The sequence below is a fragment of the Nipponia nippon genome, unplaced genomic scaffold, assembly GCF_047370975.1.
Source record: "Nipponia nippon isolate SJK-2023a ecotype South Korea unplaced genomic scaffold, ASM4737097v1 scaffold_3, whole genome shotgun sequence".
Lineage (NCBI taxonomy): Eukaryota > Metazoa > Chordata > Aves > Pelecaniformes > Threskiornithidae > Nipponia > Nipponia nippon.
In genome coordinates, this window is record NW_028262347.1 from 56,106,325 (window position 1) to 56,130,043 (window position 23,719).

Below are 23,719 nucleotides of genomic sequence, written 5' to 3' on the forward strand. Positions count from 1 at the left end.
ACCTACGAGCTGTTTTCACGTAAGCCTCATCAGAGGAGAGTGCCCTGCACACCCACCCCTGAAGAACATAGCCTGGGAGCCAAGCAGGGAATGAACGGGGCGGCTGGGGCACGGAGAGAGCTGTGTTGAAAAATACAGAGCAGAAAGCAAGAGTAGAAGGAGCTTGTGACTCCTGGGAGCAGCTGAGCTGTGCTCTGAAATCACAGCAGCTAAAAAGGGCTCGTACAGAGGACATGCTTCTTCCACACCCCCAGTTCCCTTGGCTAATGAATGTCTGAGAAACACTGCTTCTTTACAAGGGCAACACAGGCAGCCCTGAGACGTGGAACATTTCAAATTGAAGGGGATAGTCCTTCAAAGTCTGCTGGAGAGATCAATTTGTCAGAGCAGGGAAGAGATGAGAGGATGGATGAGCTGAACTTACCTCTAGTATTTATTCTTTTTTCACAGCCTGCATGAACCTCCAAGTAAGAAGGGACAAGTCACTGAGTAAGGATCACCAGAGAAGAGAGCAGGTCACGGTATGGTGAGTAAACAAACACAGCCCGCTCTTCTGTGTCTCTGGGGTGGAGTGGGCAAGTCCTGCAGCTGGTTGGGACCCATATACTCTTAGAATCAGAGAATCGTTAAGGTTGGAAAAGACCTCTGAGATCATTGAGTCCAACCCTTAAATCTTGACTCACAGGCCAGGGAGAGCCCAGCCTCACGAGGCTGCTGGTCCCTGATGGCTGGTTCACAGGACACCCCTGTGGCCTGAACCCCACAGGGGTGTGTTAGCAAGCATGGACGGGGAAGGATGTTTCAGGAAGCATGTCAGCAATACTGTCATGTGCCAAGTCAATAACAGTCACAGACCCTGAAATCATGTCACGGCCAGGAGAATACTTTGGCCACCTTGTGAAGTTTCAGACAAAAAAAGGTATTGTAAAAGCAAGAGGCAGAGAACCTGGGTTTTGTTGACGGAACTGGTAACCAGGGCTCTTTACAATGCTCTGGCTATGAAAGTATTTCAAAGCAACCATAACTGTAACGCAAGGTACACCTTCTCGCAAAGGACAAAGAGCCAGCTCCTAATCATCTTATGGAACAATTAACAAACACAGATCAAAGCCCCCTGGGAGAAGATGGACACACAGACTCACCCTGGTGAAGAAGCTTGAAGTCTGTGCTGTCCAGCTCCCTCACACCCTTGCTCCGCAGCTGCACCAGGAAAAGGAGGCTCAGCAAAACAGGCAGGTTCCTGTTAGCTAAGAAGAGCGCAGACAGCTTAGCTTGTCAGTGAACTCTAAACTGCTGTACTTTAAAGCATGCCAAGAATTATTAATTTTCCGGCTCAGGAATGAGGGTGGGTTAGGGGTGGAAGTATTCCCCCTTTACACACACACACACACACACACACACACTCCCTCCCTCCCTCCCTCCCAACTTAATTCTCATCTGTACAGTCCCCTCTGGATCAGGCCCCGTTCTTGCCACTGTGGGTTGGCCAGAGTTACACACTGGATCCTCCCAACACCGTTCTAGGACTACTAGAAAACTACTAGACTACTAGAACAACTAGAAAAGAGGGGGAGAAAGTAGGCTAGAGTCTTTTACATCCTTAATGAACCACGTAAGGGGCATGGTCACTGCACATTCGAACTGACACCTCTAATAAGCTAGAAGTCACTAGCCCTTTGCAGACTGCCCTCTTCCCATCTACTTGACCATCACTGGCAGCCCACGCTTTTACAGCAGCCCAGCACCTCAGAGTGCTCAGCTGCACAGCATTTGTTCTCCAGCATCTTGTGAGGCCGAAGAATGCTGTCCATCCCGCCCCACAGGGCAGAGCAGAGACAGCAGAGATGAGAGCCCCACACAGCAGGTCTCTACGCGAGGAGAATGGACCTGCTCAGACCACCAGCTTCCCAGGGCAATCCCCTCCCTAGTATATTCACTCTTCTGCAGCACTGTAAACAGGTAAAGATTTTGCGTTGTATATAGCCATACCTACAGCAAGCAACTATCGCCTCCAGAAAATGTCTTCACAAAGGTTCAGGAGTTTCCAGTTTTAAGGAGGAAACATTTACAGGTGTCATTTATGTTAATATATTGATGAAGTCCCACTGTTGGGCCTTCTTGCTGTCTAAGAGCAGGCTACTGTTTGAACAGGGATGCAGATCCCCTGGACTTATCTGCTGCAGACCTCACAGAGAGCTTCCTGTGCGCTGGGAGACAAGGAAGTCGTGTCTCCAGAGCACATCTGGTGTTTAACTTTCTGGACGAGGCTGCCAGTAACTCAGCTAACGACTTTAAGATGCAGTATGAAGAGGAGCTGGGGATATTAGACACAGCAGAAGGGCTCTAATCTTGCAAAAGCCCCTCCAGCCCAGCATCCTGTCTCCATCACCAGCGGTTTGGAGGAACAGGTCTGACTGCCTCAACAGGAAACAGATGATCTACCTCCCCACAGCCCCTGACACCCCTAGATCAGTGACAGAGGGACACCACAACTCCAAATGTGCACAGTTCCAAACACAATCAGATCTGGCAGATGCCAACATTGCCTTCTTTATCCATAACCTCGTAGCCTCATGCTCCACCATGCTCCTGCTTTCAAATCTCCAGCCTACTGACTTTGCTGGAGGTAAGGCAAAAACCACTTTCCCTCGTTGCTTCCATCCCAACTGCTGCACAGAAAAACACCCCAAGCAGAGCAGGGCTGTTACAAGTGTCAGCAGCGCCCTGAGGAACAAGCAAAAGCTGTGCTGAGCCCCTATCCCAGGGAAGCCGACGACATCCTAGCACTGCTCCCTTTTTCAGTTCAAGCTCACAGACTGCCTTGCACAGCACTATTCACAATGGGACAACACTCCCAACTCCACAGCCAGGGCTAATAAGGAAAACAGAGGGATTTCCTCCAGTCACAACCCTGCTAAATCTTTGAGAGATTTAATAGAATTATGAGATCTGGTGATACCACAGTTCCTGTTTGGAGATCAATATCATGAATGATTCAAACAATCTTTGCTCCCCGTCCCTGTGCCCTGACAACCGAGTGTACTCAGGCACACCAAGCTGTTTTGCACAGAGAAGAGGCAAAAAGGAGGATGTCTTTCAGTCACCAGTTGAGCCCCTGTCCAAACTGGGAGATTTACCAGCACAGCTCTCCACTTGAATGCTTATGACAGTATAAGAAAACCTTGCCTTGGTTTAACAATCACAGTCTGAAGCCAGAACAACCTAAATCAGAAGAAGATTCTCTCACTTCAAAACAAGAATCTCTGGAAAAAGAAACTAAATCAGCGCAGTTCTGTCTGTAAATTTCCTCATGCAGATAAGTACTGAAGCTACATCAGCAGTTCAAAACCACTTTATCCCAGACTGCATCCCTTCAGCCATCTATCCTGCTAGTTGATCCTACAGCAAGACCAAGTCACAGAGGGGAGTCACCTTGTAAGGAGGCTGAGCTGCTCTCTACCAGCAGCTGCTGCAGAATCTGCAGGAACTGACTCCGGAGGAGGTCACAGACGAGGACATCCTCATTTCTTTCCAGGAAGGTCCTTAGAGTCATCAACACCTTCCAAGCCACCTCCACAGGGCTTGAGCAAACCAGGTCCTGTGAGGGAAGAAGCACACACATTATCTTTCTGCCCTGATTAGGCAGAAGTCACTGCTATTTAATACCATTATGCTAATCTGGTGCTTTGGGAAACAGCCTAATAAAGCACCGTCCAGATTAAGTATGTCCTGATTAAATAGAGAACAGAATAAAGCAGACGGACTCTCATCTGACAGGCACCTCTGGGTAGTATCCCGTTTAAAGAATGCATTTGGCTATGTAACTCCTGTCCAGCACACAAGTGTAGGGGTAACATACATTTAAGGTCAAGGTGTTAGACAAGTAAGATCCTAAAGCCAGGGCCCTGTTTCCAAGAGCACGGAGCCTCTGGCACTTCTGCTCTCCTTGTTGTTTTGAAAAATCAGGTTGCATATTAAAGACGCTTACCTAAAATCAAGCTTATGAGTCAGTCCATAGTTACTCATTTTCAAAAGGCTGGCAGCCTTGTATCTGCAGTAGCAACATAACAGCTAAACTGCATGAAACGTACATAAACCAGACAAGCAATCACTCAATCACGGAAAACAGACGAGTTGTGTACGCGGCATTCAACCCACAAACCTGCTTCTTGACTATAGAGCTCTGTCTGAGGTCTCTGAGCTGAATCCCACAGCCAGTAGCCTTAATTTGGGCATACTTTTGTTGTTAAGGTGTTTGACATTAAATTCACCTACACAGCATGTACAGATGCAGTTCCATAAAGATCAGGCAGAAAATGCCTGGTAGCGCTGACATAATATGATTGTCTCAACATGTATTATGTCAGCAGTACCTTTCCCCTCCTCCCTCAGTAGTCCTGGCTACTGCATTGCAAATGGTACAGATGAAAGCGGTAAACAGAAAACTGGTCTCAGCAACCAAGCCTACAGCCTGCTAGAACAGCCCACTGCCTTTTCCAGCTGCCTTCCCCTGTCACACAGTAGTCATGCATCCAGACTGGGACGATGGAGAGGAAACGGCTGGGGGACCCCATACCCAGGGAAAGCTGTTAAGGTAAGAACAAGCTGCCTGTGCCAGAAAAACCTCTCTAGTTCTGAGCCTGATTCCTGCCCATATCTGAGACCTTCAGGAATAAGGGGTAGGGAGCTGTCTGCACAATCGGCTCTGCTGACATAGATCTGCTCCGTATGACATTCAGGAATGGAATCTAATGTCAGTCAGCCTATCTCCGTTCTCTGAGAGAGCAGCTCAGATCTGGAGCATGGAGAAGACAAGTGGGACAGTGTGTGATCACGACCACATTCACCCCCAGAGGAACACACACAGCACAAAATGGCACTAACCAAGGGCCACAGCCTTCCTGGTCCCGGTAAATGCATCACCATGTTAACATCTTCCTTCCTACTCAGGAGCTCAAGGTCTCAGATGAAGGCACTAACCATCTGTTCTGTCTAATCCAGACAATTATTAAAAGCAGATAAGCAAATAAATCATCCTTGGAAAGACATTCATTTTTGTTCCACTGTACCATGCAGAGGCCCTTTCATTTTACTTGAGCATTCTCAGGTTGAGGTTATTCACCTCATAAGTTTTGTTTACATCTGACAGTATATTTATCCCAGGATATTGCACTGTTTTATTAGCCCATCTAAATTCAGATTGATTATGCTCTTCCCCAACTGAAAGGTGAATTGTCAAAGCCTGTGATTTATTACAACTTGCTTTAAAGACCAGGACAGAGCTAAATTAATTTATTTCTGCAAGAGCACATGGCAAGATAGCCATGGAATGCTGTACCATTCAGGGAAGGAGCCACTGTTTCTCTTTTGCTTATTGGCAGACCTGTGATGTATACATCTGCTTTAGTTTATGGAGTGATAGGTTCCAGAACTCCTGCCAAAGGTAACAGCATAGGCACGTCTCAGGGGACACTTCTCCTTAATTTGTACAGATATGTCAACTCATTGATCACTTTTACTAATGCTCTGCAATGGTATCAAATGCCTGGATGTTGCTACCTACTCTGCAATATCACCCTGACTGTGAAAGAACTGCTCTGTGCGAGAGCATTCCTGTCAGTCATTTCAGTAACCTGGGATATTAAAATTTATTTCATAGCCTCTTAGATCAGAACAAATACATGCCAGTCTGTAATACCCAATGGGTGCCCACCCAGCATCAAACCTTGCTTCTTCACTGTCTGCTGACATGGGTTTCTATTCTCAGTGAAACATAGTTTTAATTTCTCTAACAGGCTGGAGAAGAAACATCACAGCTCTTAGCTTTTGCCTTTACAGGCAAATCTCATGTTCTTGTGTGAAAATGTTAGCAAGTATTCACTATGTGACTGGCTGAACAGTCATGGGACAAGCGGCCACTGATGGCAGCCATCAGGACCTGGATTCTGTCACGATTACGTAGGTTAACAGAGCTCATTACGCCAGTTAAAGGCAAACACACTAGTCCTGCTACTTCAAGGCCCCTTTCTCCCCTGCACTGATTAATTTTCCCTGTCCCAAGATTTTTATTTTATCTTTTAAGAGAAATAGAATGTGCTATTTGCAGTCCTGAAAACTCAAGAGTACTGCAAAAATCTCTGACAAGACTCTCCAGTTAAAAACAAAATTAAAACCCCAAGCAAACAGAAAGCCGTGCCCTCAAGACCTGTTCTCTGCACGCTGCTTTTTCAAAGTTCTTTGTTCCTCATACCCTTCTCATCTATCAGTAGTAAACCACTGCTCCCAAATTAGCAAAACAGCTTCTTGAAAGGCTGCCACAGAAGAATCTGGAGTACCCAGCTGTATATCTGGATAGAGAAAGGAATGGGGTTTTTCATGGCATACATCAGCAGCACCCTTCAGATCCCTTCCTAGCCAACTCTCAAAAGATCCCTTTCTATCACAGTGGATGGATGACAGAGAAAGAGCTAACACACATACACAGTCCCATCTTCCATATCAGGCTTCCCCGGGAGGTGGAAGTCAATGTATGCACACGTGGGCCCTCCTAGCAGAATCCTTGGCCTCAAAACAGCACTAAGAGCTTTAAGAACCAAAAAGCCCCCTAAATCAGGGCCAGGATAGCAGCCTGTCCTTGTGAAAGTGACATACCAGTAAAATAAGCAAAATGCTGGCATTGCTCTTCAGAATGGGAAGTAACGGGTTAGCACTGTTCAGATGATCAGATGCACCAAAACCAGCTTCTTCAGTCTCAGTTTGCTTGCAGTCTCCCCAGGAAAACCAGAGTTGGAGGACTTGGTGTCCAAATCTCCCCATAAGCTCAGGGTAGCGCAGGAAGAATTTCAGCAGGAGAGGACAATGGACGTAGACCAAGCTCAGATCTGGAAGATTATCCAGGATCCTCCTTATGGTACACAACGACCTCTGGTAAGCGAGTGGGAGGGAAAGGGGGAGGGGGGGAGAGAACAAAATAATCACTAGATGCTGAATATCGAAAAGCTGAAGCGATGAGAGTTCAATGTGAGAAACAGTCACACTGCCTTTTAAGCAGACAATCAAATATATCAGTTAAACATCATTTTGTGAAGCCCATTTGCATCACAAAGGCTAAGAAACTTGTAGGCTTTAAACAGTGCTCAAACCTGTGCAGCAGCAAAGAGCCATATGGGAACACTAGAAAGGCTGCTGCAGAGGCTGTAGATGTGTTCAGGAGACTGAAGCTATGAAATTTATTATATTCCGTATGTGAATTCACAGCCTATCCAACGCATTTACACTTCCCACACATACACAAGTTTATTCAGTCAAATCTATATTCCCTAGTGGCTTTTCACAGTTAACTTTCCAGAGTGTAGGTGCACTGCACACTCTTCACTCATTCACTGCTCACCACCTATGTCAAAATACTTTCTGTAAGAGGGTTGATTGGAGCGGGGAGAAACCTTAGTTTCAACAAAAAGGGTCCAAGAGGTAGGAATGAAATCTTCTTTTACCAAGTCCAGGGCTTTGCCTTTGTCCTGACAGACAGCAAGGAGGTAAAGAGCCGCTCTGAGTATGTATGGAGGGGGACAGTCTCCATGGTCCTGTGCTGACAGGAGGAAATTTCTTATGGCTAAAAATAATTCTGCTTCTGGGACAAACCTGCATTCAAGGAAATTGGAGTGGAAACAGTAACATTAGACATGCCTTACCCACCAATACATGGTACGTAAAGGCCACAAAATCACTTGCCTTGTATACTCTTGGCTCACCTGTCCCCAAGGGTGTAGGCGAAGTATAACAGTAGTATGAAGCAGTGTTGGTGGCTGCAAAGAGACTGATCCAAAGAGAAAGGCTCAGGGGTTTCAGCCAGGAGGAGAAGGCTTTCAGCAACGGTGTAGTTTAATTGAAGCAGACCCTTCTGCAGGAGCTCACACATCTCTTGCTCTAGAAATAAAACTACTATGAACAGGCAGGCAGTGATGAGGAATGTTTACGGCAAAGCAGAGTGGAACAGGGGGATGGAAGCATCTGCGTGCCCTAACTCAAGCACATTAAATTAGGGAAGCTCCTGATGTAAGAAATATCAAAGCCAACCTACTACCCCACAGTCTGCATACAGCAAGCACACCTCTATGATTGGCATGAATAGAGGCGCGAGACCTGATTTAATGGAGCTGGCTTTGAGGATGAAAAGACACTTCTGTTTGAGGTTCCCAGCTCTTTGCTGATGCTGCCTGTATGGTGACCAACTACTGCCAGTGGGAAAAGGGGCTTTTGTGATGTGGAAACTTTCATCTCATTTATTTGGGACTTACCTATTATGGAAAGTTACACTATAGACAGGAAAGCTTTATAGAGTATGCCCGAGGGAAAAATGACCTTAATCTGCAGATTAAGGCTGCAGGGTGACTGTGTGGCAAGTAATATTATTTCAATTAAGCCATACACAGCCGTGCTAGTAAATGTCACCATGTAAACAAAACCATAGGCAGATGAAACACAACCTTTCAGGTAGGGTTCCAAACTCTTCAAAAGGCATTCTCTGAGTGTTATCTCCTTGCTGGACCAGCTTAAAAAAATTGGGGGGGGCAAAAAAAATTTCTAAATAGAGCTTATCTGTGTCCTCCCTTCCCTCCTCCTTTGTCTTTTTTTTTATCATTTTTGCACCTATTGCCTAAATAGAGGGTGGCAGGGCCTCAAACTAAATGAAGCAATTTGTCTCTTTCCCCAAACTTGCCCTCCTGAGAAGAAGTTCTCTCCTTCTCTGTGGCAGAGTAAAGGCTCAGGCACAAGCTGCAGAGGAAACTGGAACAGGCCTGATTCAAGGCAGGATTACTGTGAAGAAGAGCAGAAAGATACAGTGAAGAAGGCTAGAAACAGCCTCTTCATACTTCTCATATCACACGTTGTCTGCCAGAACCTCAGTTTACCGAATGATCACATACAAGCACCTGCCCCATCACAACAAGACTCCAGGAGCCAACCTGGGCTCCCAGGAAAATGAGGAGTTCCCAAAGGACAGTCAGCTCACAGTTGTGTCGGGTGTGCGCAGTGACGACAGTGAACATGTTCACGTACCTTGGGACAATATGAATACAGTGGGGTACTCGCACAATCATCATACCTGGTACACACAGGGAGGCCTGTAAGGGCAGGACCCCTAACACTGCAGAGAATGGGAGGTGTTTGAGGGTGGCTCCCGATACCCGATTCCACTGGCAAACACCAGTCAGGAGATTTTGTAGCAATGGTGTTTCCAGGGATGAACAATGAAGAATGCCAAGACGTTGACTGAAAGGGTGAGAACAGCTCTATTTCCAGGTATTTTTCTCTCTCCAATGATTTCCTTGCAGAACAGGACATAACCAAACATCTTTGCACTGTAACACACCATCCTTGGTGCCCCACACTACTGTATTCAGAGGCCTAGGTCACTCCCCCCCCCACACCATTCACAGGCACAAACATCCCCACTCTGAGTTCCACAGCGGTAACCTGGCCTAGGGGTGCTGTGTATTTCGTTTACTCTTTTAATGAGAAGCAGTCACAGGAAAGAGGAGGTAAAACATCTCTGCAGACCCACAGAGAGTCTCCCCAAGTGCTTCTCAACCTAGAAATCATAGCCTCTGCTACAGAAGACCCTTTGCAATGTCTGCTGTTGAAGTCTTCCTTCTCCCTCCCATTTCTTATACATTATCACACCATAAGGAACAAAGATAGTGGTAGTATGTGCCTAGGAAGCCAGAGCTCAGATGGAACTGATGCTACTGTTACTTCTTTTCAAAACACCCACTGATTTGACTACTCCAAAGTCAGGCTGCTTTATCTCTATCTGCGCAGCTCACGGCAGAGCACTGAATTCTCACAACGCTGTGTAAATCCACCCGCCCCCTACCCGACTGCTTCTCCCTTCTCCCCCATCCAGCTTTTCCACTGTCAGTTACCATTTACATTTTTTAATAACATGCGACCACTCTTGAGTCTTTCAGCCTCCCGTCTTGCCTCATCAGGTGCATTAGATAAGACATGATCTGCTTTCCCATCTGGAAATTTTTGACTCGCTCACAATACACACATCACAATACCTTTGTACAGAGCAAAATCTGGCCTTCAGCTCCAGTGTCAGTCGGATGAAGGAGGAGGACGCTAGACAGAAAGCAAGACAAAAATGTCACAGGAGCAGAGAACGTGTACAATAAGGGAAAAGAGTAGGCAGGTCCCATAACCATCCCTACACATCTCCATGCAAACCTGGTGAACAGGGCAGGCCATCTCACTGAGAAAACATTTGTTAGGCTTTCTCTCCCAAAGCAAACTACTCCGCGTTTGGTTTGGAGGGGAGTATCTGAGATTCATTTGTTTTCTCAGGAGGAAAAGGGAAGATTTGCCAGCTTCACATGTTTAGAATAGAGGAATTCTCTACATCACCTCTCTGATGTGCGAAGAGTAAGGAATACACAGAGTAAACAGGATTTCTACATAGTAAAAATCCCACCAACAATTCCAGCATAATCCCTGTCTACAGGAACAGCCAATTCTGAATATTCCAGAGGAAAGGGTAAAGCTGACACAACTTACTTATCTAAAATAAAATCTGTCCCATCATCATTGCTAGACCAAATAACTTTTTCATCCTGCTGAACATGACTGTGCACTCTATTCTTACTCCTATAAACATGTAATATAATCCTCCACATAAAGTTTCGTTAAGCTCATTGCCTCAGTAATATGCAGTAGCAGCAAGTTCCATCAGTTAAGAGCACAGAGAACATGATCCCACACTACCCCCATACCCAGCTTTTTGGAGAACTTATTCTTCATGTTTGGCACGACTGTAAAGAGGGTATTAAGTGTTGAGATGAAAACCTCCATCACTGACAGGCTGACAGCCCTTTCCAGGTAGTTCTGTGGAAAGAAGAAAAGATCAGGTGCATGATATGCAATAAACACTGAAAGCAGCAGCTTTCTTCCAGCCTCCTGCTCGCCCAGAAAGTTAGATTTCTAAATCCAAACAAATGGAGTAACAGTTCTACCAAAATGCCTGGCAGCAAGTACACAGGCTCACAGAGCACTTTGAAAGCAACTAACACTCCCCTCTGCCAACGTTATGAGCTGTGCTGCTAGCTCTGCAAGACATTACATCAAACAAGAAACTTCTTCCTGATTCCAGCTGGCAACCAGTTAGGCCTTAATGCACAGCGACGCACATTACTGCCCATATTGCCCTGGAAGTAACTGCTCTTACAGGTCAGATGGCTAATTCTCCAGCATGGCATACAACATAGGACATATGCTTAAGTGCAGCTGACTTCAGTAATGCTTAACACCCGTGCTTCAGCATTTTATTGAGTAGTGACAAACACAGGCTTTTAAGCTCTCTACAGAGTCCAGCCCTAAACTGTTTAGAACAGAGCAACTCAACTCACTCTTGTAGAAGGTCACTGGACAATTTTCTCACAGTCCATTAATTTTTACCCAAGTTGAATGAGCAAGAAACAGCACGCTGACTCCAGCTTTGCCAAACTGGACGTGCACTGCACCCTCCCTTCAGGGAGGAGAACAGCAATGCCACTGCAGCTGTCTACCAAGAGATTGGTTAAAAAAATACAAAACAAAACATCTCCAAGCTCCCAACAACGGCAAGAATCCATACACCTGAACCTGTGGGAAAGCACAAGCAAAATTTACTCAACATTTAGAATCACAACCAGAGTCCCATTGTTCTGGCAATTCCGCTCAAAGTGTCTCAGTGACAGGTCTGTATGGGGCACAAAAGCACACGTGACGCTCCACAGCTGCTTTTTAAACTGTGTCCCTGGCATTACTGAGGCACAATGCTTAGTACTGCCCTTGCTGCGTAGACTGGGCAGCCTCCTCAATACCTTCTGGAAAGAAGCGTGAAAACGAAATTGCAGATGCAAAACACGGCTGCTTTCCGGGACACAAGGAAGTTTTGAAACAGTGGCAGAAGGGGAAACAACAGTTCAGGCACTCTTCATTTTCTGCAACACCCAGGGCTGCCATGGATTAGATAACATGGCAGGCAGGCTATGGGGATTGCACAGTGTGAAGAAAGACACTGCCATCTACATGGAAGTTTTATGAATTTCTCCACCCTCTGAGACTGTACACTCCCATTTTGCATGAACTGTATAATGCCACATTTGGCTCTGGAGAGGTGGCAAATGCCACAGCTGTTCTTGGTTTACTCTACATGCTCTCTTCCCCCAAAAAAACTTGTGCAACCCACTCTTGGTGCTTGAAAGCACATTTTCAGGTACCCAAGGAGTAGACCAAGTTCAAAAGAAACCTTACCATGACCATGGGGATGCAGAGACTGTCGCAAATCCTCAATAGGAACTCAGAGAAGTTGCTCAGTGTGTCCTTGCTCTCGGAGTTGGGGGCAGTGAAAGCATTCTCCTGGGCCATGGGGTCACTCTGGAATTCCACTGCTAACCTACAAACACACAGCAGGTACCAGAGAAGAGAGGAATCCTCCTCACTCTGTAAAGGAAGTCGGGAAATACTACACCTCCATGACAACTTTCACCATTAAGGACCCCGCAAACACTTGATGGGTTGGAAACCCAGGAATCTGGCAATCACACAGAGTTACCTCTTGAGTGAAGCTATTAAAAGTCAGCAATGTTGCACAACAGTACAAGTTGGGAAAGGAAGACTTAGCTTCTCTGAAGAAAGTATCTGCTGTGGGAAGCCCTAGCATGGCAAGACTAAAGGTTCCCAGCAAGGCCAGAGTGCCTGGAGCACAGTACAGCAAACGTCATGAAAATCAGCCAGGGGACCATTCAGCTGATCTAAAACCACGACAGAACCCCAGTGCCCTGTAACACCACCCCAAGACACTGGGTCAGTGCAGACAGGGACACTGCTTCTGACTGAATTATCTCAGCCAAACCAAATGCAAGTGATGCAAGGCAAAATAACTAAGTTGGCCAGAGTTCCCTAACAACACATACGGCTTCATACACCACCGTCTGCTGTGCAGCTAAGAGTGAGAGATAGCTCTCATCCAAAAAAATAGGAAAAGTTGGTGCCTATAAATCCACTTGCAGTAACAGGTCACAGACATGAGCAAATCCAAGGCCAGCATCTGGAGCAGATACACATTTATTAAATGGTTAATCCCCTCCAGCAGTGAGACCACATACCCTAGGGCCCAGGAATATGGTTTCACACATACTTTCCAACCATTCTTACAACTTCACCAGTTTTGGCTCATTTTCAAGCAGTTCCTCAAAGGCCAAAGACATGAAATAAACTGATAGGTCCCAGGCAAATTTCTTAGGAGACACATACAGGTGTCACAAAATTTTCACTATTACTACATATCCCTCCTTCTGTTGTTTCACTGGCAAGTGCCATGCATTGAACTCATCTGTGGTATTTCATTGGTGGGGTTGGGTAGAGGAACTCAGTTACAAGGACAGAAGGATGGATGGACATGGACACACACACCACCCACCCGCCCACTTCCCTGACTTGTCCTCACCTGCAAGCATTTCTGAAACTTTCCAGGGTGTTGAGCAAGAACTGACCCTGTCTCTGAGGAAGTCTGCTGAGATTTCTGTTTGCTGGGTGACTCTGAGACACTGGGAATAGGAGATCACCCTGTTAAAGGAGAGAAGTCTTCAAAATCTTATATTCATTGTCAGAAAAAACAGCTTTCTCCTCCAATATCAGCAGCAGGAGGAACAACAGATTTCCCTTCACTGGCTTCTTTCACATAACTGGTTTTTTACTATCGTGCTTTCCCCAGAGAAGGCCGAGTTAGAGAGCTTCTGTGCTCTTCCTAAGGAGGACAGACTTACAGAGCTACTCATTCTGCACTGCCATGTCTTTACAGTCTGTACAGCCATGGTTTGGTCTCATCTGAGTTTTAAACAGCTCAGCTAATGGAGCTTCAAACCCTTCCGGGAAAACTTGGTATTTTTAAAAATTTTGTTTCTTCCAATTACTCTTCAGACAACGCTGAACAGTTCCTCTCCTTGCTCAGCACTGAAATCTTAGAAATTCTCTACTTTGGCTCAGATTCGTAAGCAACTGTCCATGTACTAGCTCTTGTTCCCACACAGCATCCTACTGAGTTCAGCCAGAAGCCAACTGCAGCATCAGAGCTAATAATTTGCACAAACTGGGAACCACTTGGAATTCAAAATCTGCCTTTAAGCCTTAACCTGTTGTAGTGGTCTTCTCCAAATATTACCAGAGGAGGGCACAGCGACACATTGGTGCCTGGCAGTTCAGAACTCCTTCTCCTTCCCCGTTTGATGCCCAGATACCTTAGTACAGGTACAATCATTTCCTCTTTTCTCCTGTTAAAGACAGCCTGGATGTCTGCCTAATTTCCTTCCTGTGAAGCTCCTTATTCTGAATGGGACACTGTGCTCTGTGTGTGTGCAAACAGACTGACCAACATCTGTCTATGGGGCAGAAAGCAGTTCTGCCTTCTCCAGGTAGACATCTGGTAGCATATAACTTGGGCCTAAAGATAGTTGAGCAGGCATTTGGAGCTCTGGTATTCCAGCAAGATGCTCTTGCCTCTACAGACGTGCGATCTAAACCTACATGGCTCTAAGTCTAGAGGAAGAAGACTCAGCCCTTGCCTTTTCACCTGTAATGGGGGCTCTCCTCAGAAGTGCATAGGTCTCAACAGCACATCACACTAACTACGTATTGCAGGAACAGGAAAGGATTTGCAGTTCAAAGAGTGGCTAACAGCTCCCTTGCTGAGGCATCACAGTGCATATATGATGACCCTCTTGGTCTGAACGCACAGCAAGAGATGTTCATTGCCAAAAAAATAGATTGACTGATGCAGCCTACAAGGTGGGGGCCTGAAGAAGGGGAAGTTCAAATGACCTTGGAGTACTGGACACATAAAGAGAGCAGCACACCCAAGTAATGCCCCACAAATCTTCATTAATTTAGAAAGACAACACTCACCAGCATCCATCTTCAGGTACTTCAAAGACAAAGATTGGTACCATCTCGAGGCATGAGGATCAAAAGAAACACCAGAGAATCCAACAGCCATAGGGTAAGGGGACGGAACATATATACAACATCCACATAGCGTGCTAGGAGGATCATCCCTGTCCTGCTTGGCCCTACCAACAAGCAACAACAACTTTTGACTTACTGCATGCTTCCTGCTACTCTGTGGTGGGGAAAGGTCAGCACATCGCTTCAGCACTGCCTCCAGCAGCTTCTGCAGCTCTTCATATGGGACTGGAGGGGAGCTCAGATGGTCCTTCCTGAACAAGTGGAGAGAAAGACAGCATGCACATTCCCTGCTGGGGACATTCCACCTGGGAAGGCAACACCAGCAGAAATAACTGCTCCTCTGACAGCAATATGCCGTTGCCACTTCTGTCTAGCACAGCATACTAAGGTCACAATATCCGAACAGCGCCTTCATCCAGATGTGAGCCCAAACACACCCTCACTGCATTCACTGTCTGCTCCCACTACAGTCAGGAAGCATGTGACTGTACAGAGTCTTACGCTTGCTCTTATCTATCCAGATGGGGCACAGAGTGACAAAGCCACAGCAGCCGCAGTACAAGCCTGCCTGGGACACTAGGTCCTTGCTGCAGCGACTTGCTGCCTACTGCAGCTTCATTGCCCTGGCAGCTTTTTGAGGCGGGTGGGAAGCTAGCTCTGCTGTACCCACGCCTGTCTCAGCCAGAAGTCCCACTGTAGAGCACGCTCACCCACACAGCCACAGGGGAGCCGCAGAGACCAACATGGTATCAACAGATCTATCTGAAGAAAAGCCTGCAAATGCTTTCCTGCCTACCTCAGCAAAGCTGCCACAGCTCTCACAGCCTCCACTACCACCTCCAGCACTGGGCAGTTCACTGTCTCCATCAAAACATCAATGGCTTCTATACATACACCTCGGTTTGTGAATAATTTGATTTCCACCGGTTGCCTGCAAAGAGGAAGCAAAGTGAACAAGGAGAATATTGTCAGAGTTAAGTAACTGTAGTGCCTTCTCCTCATTTCACCAAATGGACAGCTGAGCTATGTGGTTCCAACCATGCTTTTCAGTATTCAGAGCCAGCTGCTCTCAAGGATGTAGCCTCAAACTTCAGCAGGTGGGAGGTTTGCTACAAAGGGTGAACTTCAGCAGGTCTGGAGCCCTAGTATGATGAAAAAAACCCACAGCCTGGATAACTGTGTGACTGCACCAGAAAACACCGACATGAAAAGCACAAGGAAAACAGGCTTTGCAAAACACAGTGATCTCTCTGCCTAGGACTCTATGCTGAGGCCATCTCCTCTGGCATTTGCGGGTTCATCTGTCAATTCATATTTCTGAGTAAACAAGCAAACACAACCATCCTAGAACAAGGACAATGCCATGAGAATAGCTTCTCTCACAGTCCTGTAACACTTCTAATGCCAGATGCTGCCAGAAGGACAGGGACTTTCATGAACTTGAAAAGTAATCAGGAAAATAAACACAATCCAACTCTTTTGACAATTCTTCTTGATAGTGAGCATTTTGGTTGTCTGATCACCTTGTAGCCCAACACCTTTGAGCATTCGGCATGAGAGCAAGGAGGAATGACAAGCCATTAATTCCGTTATTGGACAGAGCTGTGTAAATGGCAGACTGTGCTCGTTTGGCTCCTGGCAAGCCAGGTACAGTCAAGAAGGCAGGGGGAAGACAGGCAGCTACATGCGGACAAGAGGCACTAACAGCCTGGCAGAGGGCCTCTCCGAAGTGAAGCAAGAAAAGCAGCACAGCATGACAGGAGCCAGACTTGGGAGCCAAAAGTATTCCCTGTTATTCCATTTTCACAGATATGCCTGACTAAAGCAAGCCAGGAGCACATGCTCCCATGCACAAATGGGAGAAGAAAGTGAACTTCAGTAGAAATTACACTACTAGCCCAGCTACAGGGCAAAAAGTGAACAGAGGCAGAACCACTCTTTTTAGTCACTCAGTGGGATGAAACCCAGCTTGGCAGTCACCTCACATTCTGCTGTGAGAAAAAGCTGTGAGGTGGTCAAGGCAAGGAAAAGGCCTTGTGGAACTCAGGCACCCTGAGCAGCCTCTGGCCCAAGCCATAAGTGATGTGCTAAACTTCCAAATTGTTTCTATTTAGACTGTAATTCTATTAATCCTCTGTATTTCCTTTCTTTAATTGCTGACCTTCTGAAGTAAAACACATCAGGAAAAAAAAAAGTCTTCACTGACTCATGCAGGGAGGAAGGGATGGAGGAGTATTGCTGACTCATTCAAGAGGCACAAACCCACTTGCAATATGGTGCACTATGATGTCTTCGGGCCCTGGGAGAAAAGTGTGAAGGACAGCACTCTTGGGGCTTCCTGCAGCCTCTTGTCTTTGGGCCCCAAACTGTACCTGCCGCTCTGGTTGTGCTGGGAGAGACAAGGGGCACTCCAGGGAGAGCTACCCACCATTCCTGACATACTGCCAAGGGGAGCAGTATGTCCTGCTTGGACAACACCAGAGTGTGGGGCTCGCTTGCACAAGAGAATGCAGCTGCAAGGAAAAACCAAGAGGAGAGGTTCCAGGATGAGATCCCTTTCCCCACTATGAGATAGTTTTAAATAAAACATAATTTCTAAGGCAAAGCTCAGAGAAACAGAATGGGTGTGCTAGAAAATGAGAGTAATTGCACAGAGCGTTCTCTGTTTTACAAGCATAAATGCTGTAATTAGTGTTTCCCACATCCTGGTTTCTCTTTTTGACAGTTCCCACACTGGCATCATCACACTGTTCTAGCACTGCTGCTTGTTCTTCTCCTTTTTACCCTGCCACTTGCTACAAAATTGACTATGACATTTCCAAAATTCAGCTCAAGGGCTCTCTTGGGGGAACTAAGTGGCAAAAACAAGACTCTGTCACTAGCATGACAGGATGGGAACAAGATCATAGAGGCAAGAACAGGAAGCACAGAAGAAAAACAAGCCAGGGTATGTTATTCCTTAGCAGAAAACAAGAGGAAAAAAGTGACAGAAGACATTAATATTTCAGCCTAGAATTTGTTTTTGCTGTTTGAATTTAGCTCAGATGATGATACAAGACCAGAAGCCATTGAATTTGCATGCTCTGTTTTGTCACAGAGGCGCACTTAGCAGGAGCTGGCCTGCTCACATACGCCTGGACCTTCCTAGCCTTCCCTCCTGCTCTATCTACAGGTGAAAGGAGATTGCACCTCCCAGATTGGCAAGGAAGCAGGAAGAGGCAGATATACTGGTGGATGCATGAGCAAAGGGGACAAGCTGGGAGGTTCGGAAACAACCATCAGGCCCTTCTTCACAACAATAAGGGAGATGCCTTTGTTCAGCAACATCTTTCAAACACAAAGGCTCTGGGAGTGTAGATATTTAGTCTCGGACAAAAACCTTAAAAAGCAAAAGCACCACAGCCTCCATTTTGGGGCACCAAACTCTGCCTGTGCAAGCCTGAAGGGGGTACTCCCTTACCGTTTCAGTATTTCAGTGAAGAGCAGGAGCCCTTGTTTGTGCAACTCCACATTGTTCAGCTGCAGGACATCTTGGAGACTCCTCACCAGAGATTCTATGCCTGCACATGTTCAAGAGAAGTCACAGAGAGGGCTTTTAACACCCCAAATTCCAGGATAGAAGCAAAATTAATTCTTAAAAGGGAGGAAGATTTGAACAATTATTCTTCTGAGCCACTGACAAAAACAACTGCCCAAAACTGCTGAGTGTTCACTCAGCTCCCTGATAATAGGCCCCAACTGCCAATGCTAGAGGTAAGTCCAGAAGAACGGAAGGAATTTAGCTGCCTTCCTAAACCCACTCTTGGCATGTCCACAGAAACACCTAATAGTAACTTAGGTAGTGTCAGTCATGATAGCTGGTTATTATAACAAATGCATGCTCGTTAGGAACTCATTAGGACAGTGACACTGTAAATTTAAGCTATGTTAGACATCACAAACATGTCTGATAGGTACTCATTTTCAGTCCTTTACCCATCCTGACTGGAAACTGTGATTGTGTGTGAAGTGTTGAAATTCAGCTAGAGGCACAACAAATGCCCACAGTATTACTGCAGTCACTCTGTCAGAGAGGTTGATGACTCACCATAGACTGTGTGACACTTCGAGAAGAAAAGGCGCTCTTCAGTTAGGAGGAGCAGGCAGCAATACACTGACCAGATGAGAATTTCACTGTTGCACGAGAGACATTCAAACAGGAATTCTGCAAAAACACACACACGCACACACAAATAAGGCCACCCTGGTAAGAGGCAGTCTGCTCACAGCATGGCACAGCTGCTCTTAGAACAGAGCAGAGGAAGGAGGAGGAAACGAGGAAGCATAGCAACAGCCACAGGGAGAACGGTTGTATTATGAAATGGCAGGAATGGAGAACGGAGCAGATGCTTGGGGGTATACTAGTCTTCAAAACAAGGTGACTGGAGAGCAGAGTCCCACAGGCAGGCATCTTCCCAGCACAAACTCAGCAGGCAGGAGCTGAATTGTGGCTCTAGCCTTTGGCACAAATGAAAAGCCACGAAGCAAGCTTTACCATAGATGCAGGAATCTTTTTTTTCCTCAGAACTTTACATCTCCCAAAGAATCCGTAAAATGAAAGCACTTCTGTCTTTTGGGATTACAGAGAAATAATAAACCATCTCCCAGAGCCACATTCTAAAGCTAAATCCTAGACCAAATTCTGTGCAAACTTACAATATGTAGTGGGATAAGATGGAACCCCAGTCTGTTTAGGCTTGTATCTAAGGTCCTGGAAGAAGGACCTTGACCTCAAGGATTTGTCCAAATTCTTGCTGTGGAAACACCATTCTTCCTGTTGACAGCTGCTTCTATACTTGCAGTTGAACACTTACTCTCCCCTTCTATTCCTAAAATCACATTAGCCATTTTTACTGGTATAAAATGATCACTGCACACATTATGCCATTGGTGGATTTCATGGAGCCAGACTAAAACAAACAGCCAGGGAGTGCTTTGATATTTGGAGATGAACAATAAGATGCTACTGCATTTCTTCACCTGGGACATCCGCATGGATAAAAGCAGGAGCATATCTGCTGGGAGAGTGAACCAGCACTGCAGCCACACAGTGAGAACTTGCTGCCTGTAACATCTCATCTCTGGTCAACAAAAGCTGTTGGGAAACGAAAGTCAAAATGAGAGAGGAAGTCAACTACGCACATATGAGTAAGAAACAGTTTCCTCTACATTTTAAAATTTAAAACATAAATGAAGATCTCTCTTTTGGCATGTAGTTCACTGATTAAACTTGGTAAGCCAAGATAAAACACTGGACCAAATATACTCAAAAAAATGCAAAATGAGAACCACAACAGAGAAGATTATGAATAAGAATAGCTCTGTCTCCATGCTTAGTCATGCTGGCACTACAAGTGCTGTATCAGACCTCAAGTGTGAGTGAGTAAAATCAGCTGACGACAGGAGTAAAATTTCCTCCTCCAGGATGCAGGAATGAACAATGAGGTCATCTGTGGGGGTGTCCCCATTTCCCACTGCAGCCTCTGTTGCTGGTGTTGGGAACAGCATACTCAAGCGCCTCAGATAAAGGTTCGACACAGGCCAGCAAATTCTTTACATCTACCGACAATTCACTACTACTTCAGCAATCACCTTTTTGAGAACAAGTGGCAGTGGATTTTCCCCTTCTAAAAAGTCAGGGTTCTCAGACTCCTCCTCTGTCTTTGAATTATTCATAAGAATGGATACAAAATGGTCAGATTTCAGCAGCTCCTTTAGCAAACCTGCAAAAGGGGGAGCAAGAGTGAGCACCATACTGGCCATAACAAGGATTGTATTAACACAGGAGTATTTAGAGCCTAAGGCTCGTTGCCAACTTCCTCTCCTTTCCTGCACTCCTAACAAAGGCCATCGCCTCCAGTTTAGGGAGCTGCTTCTCACTGTGTCCCCAGATACTGCCACGAGCCACATGTCTTGCAACCCCTTGTTGCTGATGCTTTTTGCTGGGTCTGATCTGCTCCCTGTTCCTTCTCAGAGACGTGCATGTGCACTGGTACATGATCTCAGGAGCACTCTACTCGCATCGTCTTCTGTGCTCCAGTACCCATCCCTTAAACTGTTTCTTGGGAGAGCTCTTGACTTGCATTTTTCTCCAAGCTACAGTCAGTGACCCAACAATAACTAGACATTTTCCCTGGAATGCTTTCTAGAGAACTGGCATTTATCTTCCCCTTCTGCTTTCACAGGCTCTTACTGAAACAGCTGTGTTTAGCTAAAGGATATCCACACACAGAAAAAAGCCCTCAGAATAAAAGTATAGAGCACTGCTACAGGTATTGATGCAAATCATCAGTACATGTCAGTACAAATTCACAAGGGGTACTGTCTGAGCTACAGAGTTCTACTTTCAAAGGCATCACCACCCATTTCTAGTAGCTGAGTAGATGATCTGAGGAGCAAACCAGTTCCTGCTTAGCTCCTACAAGAAAAAGGAATTCCCTGGATGGTTTACAAACAAGCAGTGTCAGAACAGCTGAAATTGTGCTCCCCAGCAACAGCTGATACATGGAGTTGGAAGCACAAATGCAAGAAAGCACCATTTCCACATTAGCTTTCTAACCTAAATAATGTGATGCCCCACATCTGAAGACCATATCTGTTAGACTCCCTCCCACTGCTCTACAAAACCCACCTGTCCGTGCACAGTGTTTGCATTCGGACACTTTGAGGGATGGTCTCTTCCTAGGATGAAACATCAAATTGAGACAGGCCAGGCCACAGTGCAAGCTCTGAAGAGACTGAAGATGAGTCAGTGCTAGGCAAACGTGGGGCTCGAGGGACAAGGGAGGGCTGGGGGAGCTCAGCCGCGGGTCTGGGCCATTCGATTGCTATGGAGTCTTGATTGCTTCAGAGAAGCAGCAAAAAGCTCCTCTAGGGAACAACCCACATTAGAGCGCCTAAACCAGCCAAGGATTTCTTCCTCATTCTAAGCCTTCCCTTGCACCTTGCAGTTTCTCTCAGCAATGCCTTACCCAAACAATTAACCTGCAGTTCCTTCGTCTGCGCACGCCCCAAAGTATTCAAGAAGAGACCACACAGCCTTTCTTCGAAGTGTGCTGAGAGCCGTTCTGTGCCAACAGGAGAGGAGTACAGCTTGCCATACAAGTAGCAGACAGCAGCCTTTATAGCTTCATTTGGGTACATCAAGCCCACCAGCAGATGATCCACTAAATTACCTAGGGTGAGGAACAGAAACGGCAAACATTCACACTAATGAACTGACTTTTTAAAAGCACCAACCTATTTCCCTTGAAAACTTGCAAAAGCCCACCGGACAGACTAATGTATGCAGATTAATGAATGCCACAATTAGGTGATGTGCTCACCACCATCTGTCCCTCTGAGCAGAGGTACAGTAATAAATGGCTAGAGGAGCACGCTCTTCACCATATGAATATCCATCATCCCAGCTACTTCCACAAACAGCTAAGCTTGCTCACCAGAACCCCAGGGGCTGGACAAAGGAAAGAAAAACTAAATGTGTGTTGCCTGTGAGGCAGACTCACAAACCCCAGTTCACAGAGGCTGGTTTTCCCAGGCTGGCTAAGAGCACAACGACAAGCCTGCTCTGAAGGTACTGACCTGCAACCCAGGAGGCCTGCACGCCACTCTGAATTCTGGACATGCTTCTTGTGTGACCTTCATGAATTCACACAGGGGACAGGGGAGTGCATGCATGCATACCTGTATCAGGGCTGTGAATACTACCCTTCAGTGGGGCATGACACACTACTCACTGTGCTCTACCACCAGTATATCAGTAAAGCCTGGGATGGCATCTGCCAGCTTGCCCAAGAGAGTGAATGTGGGCAGGCTGCCTCTCATGGTAGTTGCTTTGCACAGCTGTAGAGGAGACAGAGAAAGAAAATGTTTCACTGGTGAGGACACAGTCCAAAGGCAGAAATGTACCCAAACCAGCAAGCTCTCAGTGATGCATAATCGTCCAGAACAGGATCTTTTCCTAAGCTGGGTCCTCTTCACCACTTAGGATAAACCACAGGAAAACCCTGAACACACCACTAAGTCTCCAAAATGTCTTTTAATTAATCCAAGAAATCTCTTGCTTGTTGCTCCTTTTCTTCTCTCTCCCCTCCAGCTCTTACTTGAGCAGATGAACCAGCTGAACTTCTCCCCATTTTCGCTACTTCCCAATTTTTTGTACCCCATGGGACTATCACAGACTCAGGAATGAAGAGAGCAAGAGCCCATGGCACAGGCTGGGAAAGCTCCCCATATCACTGAAACAGTAAGCTAGCAAAAGAAGAATCTGAGGAAGCCACGCAGCTTCACAAGAGCATCATGAAGCCATACGGCGGCAAGGCATCATGGGAACAACAAGAAAACTCCAGGGTAGACACCAACACTGCCAAAATCACAGCAGGGGAGCTGGCAGCAGGACATCCCATTGCAGCAGAAGCTGCATCCCAGCGCTGTAGCTGCAGTCTTGCAGGGCCACTCATTCCCATCTCCTCAACCTCTGAAGGACTGAAAGGAAGGGCAGGGAATTCATCTTCACTGACCTCTTTTTGGCTTTCATCCAAAATGCAGCGTAAGTACTGTTCTGACTTCAGCTCCACTACAAGCCGCACCAGAACTAGGCAGAAGAAAGCGGATCAGTAATTCACACCCAAGAGCACTCACAATCCATCTTCCACAGGGCTTTAGCAGACCAGTG

The 23,719-nt window shown here is 46.3% G+C and overlaps 1 protein-coding gene across 1 annotated transcript in view; it reads right to left on the bottom strand.

Annotated features, from left to right (window-relative positions):
- Window positions 1-23,719, bottom strand: part of LOC104021704 (coiled-coil domain-containing protein 134) — a 47,295-nt gene that overhangs the window by 18,680 nt on the left and 4,896 nt on the right. Inside the window, exons 4-22 of the mRNA XM_087764633.1 lie at window positions 23,565-23,638; window positions 22,782-22,887; window positions 22,017-22,220; window positions 20,638-20,768; window positions 20,026-20,140; window positions 19,094-19,210; window positions 18,467-18,566; window positions 15,803-15,937; window positions 15,143-15,257; window positions 13,493-13,611; window positions 12,298-12,439; window positions 10,776-10,887; window positions 10,068-10,128; window positions 8,720-8,817; window positions 7,752-7,926; window positions 7,494-7,641; window positions 6,652-6,924; window positions 3,433-3,598; window positions 1,143-1,247 (exon numbers count right to left, since the gene is read on the bottom strand). Of these exons, the coding sequence (XP_087620759.1) occupies window positions 1,143-1,247; window positions 3,433-3,598; window positions 6,652-6,924; window positions 7,494-7,641; window positions 7,752-7,926; window positions 8,720-8,817; window positions 10,068-10,128; window positions 10,776-10,887; window positions 12,298-12,439; window positions 13,493-13,611; window positions 15,143-15,257; window positions 15,803-15,937; window positions 18,467-18,566; window positions 19,094-19,210; window positions 20,026-20,140; window positions 20,638-20,768; window positions 22,017-22,220; window positions 22,782-22,887; window positions 23,565-23,638 (2,496 nt within the window). The remainder of the gene's footprint in view (window positions 1-1,142; window positions 1,248-3,432; window positions 3,599-6,651; window positions 6,925-7,493; window positions 7,642-7,751; window positions 7,927-8,719; window positions 8,818-10,067; window positions 10,129-10,775; window positions 10,888-12,297; window positions 12,440-13,492; window positions 13,612-15,142; window positions 15,258-15,802; window positions 15,938-18,466; window positions 18,567-19,093; window positions 19,211-20,025; window positions 20,141-20,637; window positions 20,769-22,016; window positions 22,221-22,781; window positions 22,888-23,564; window positions 23,639-23,719) is intronic.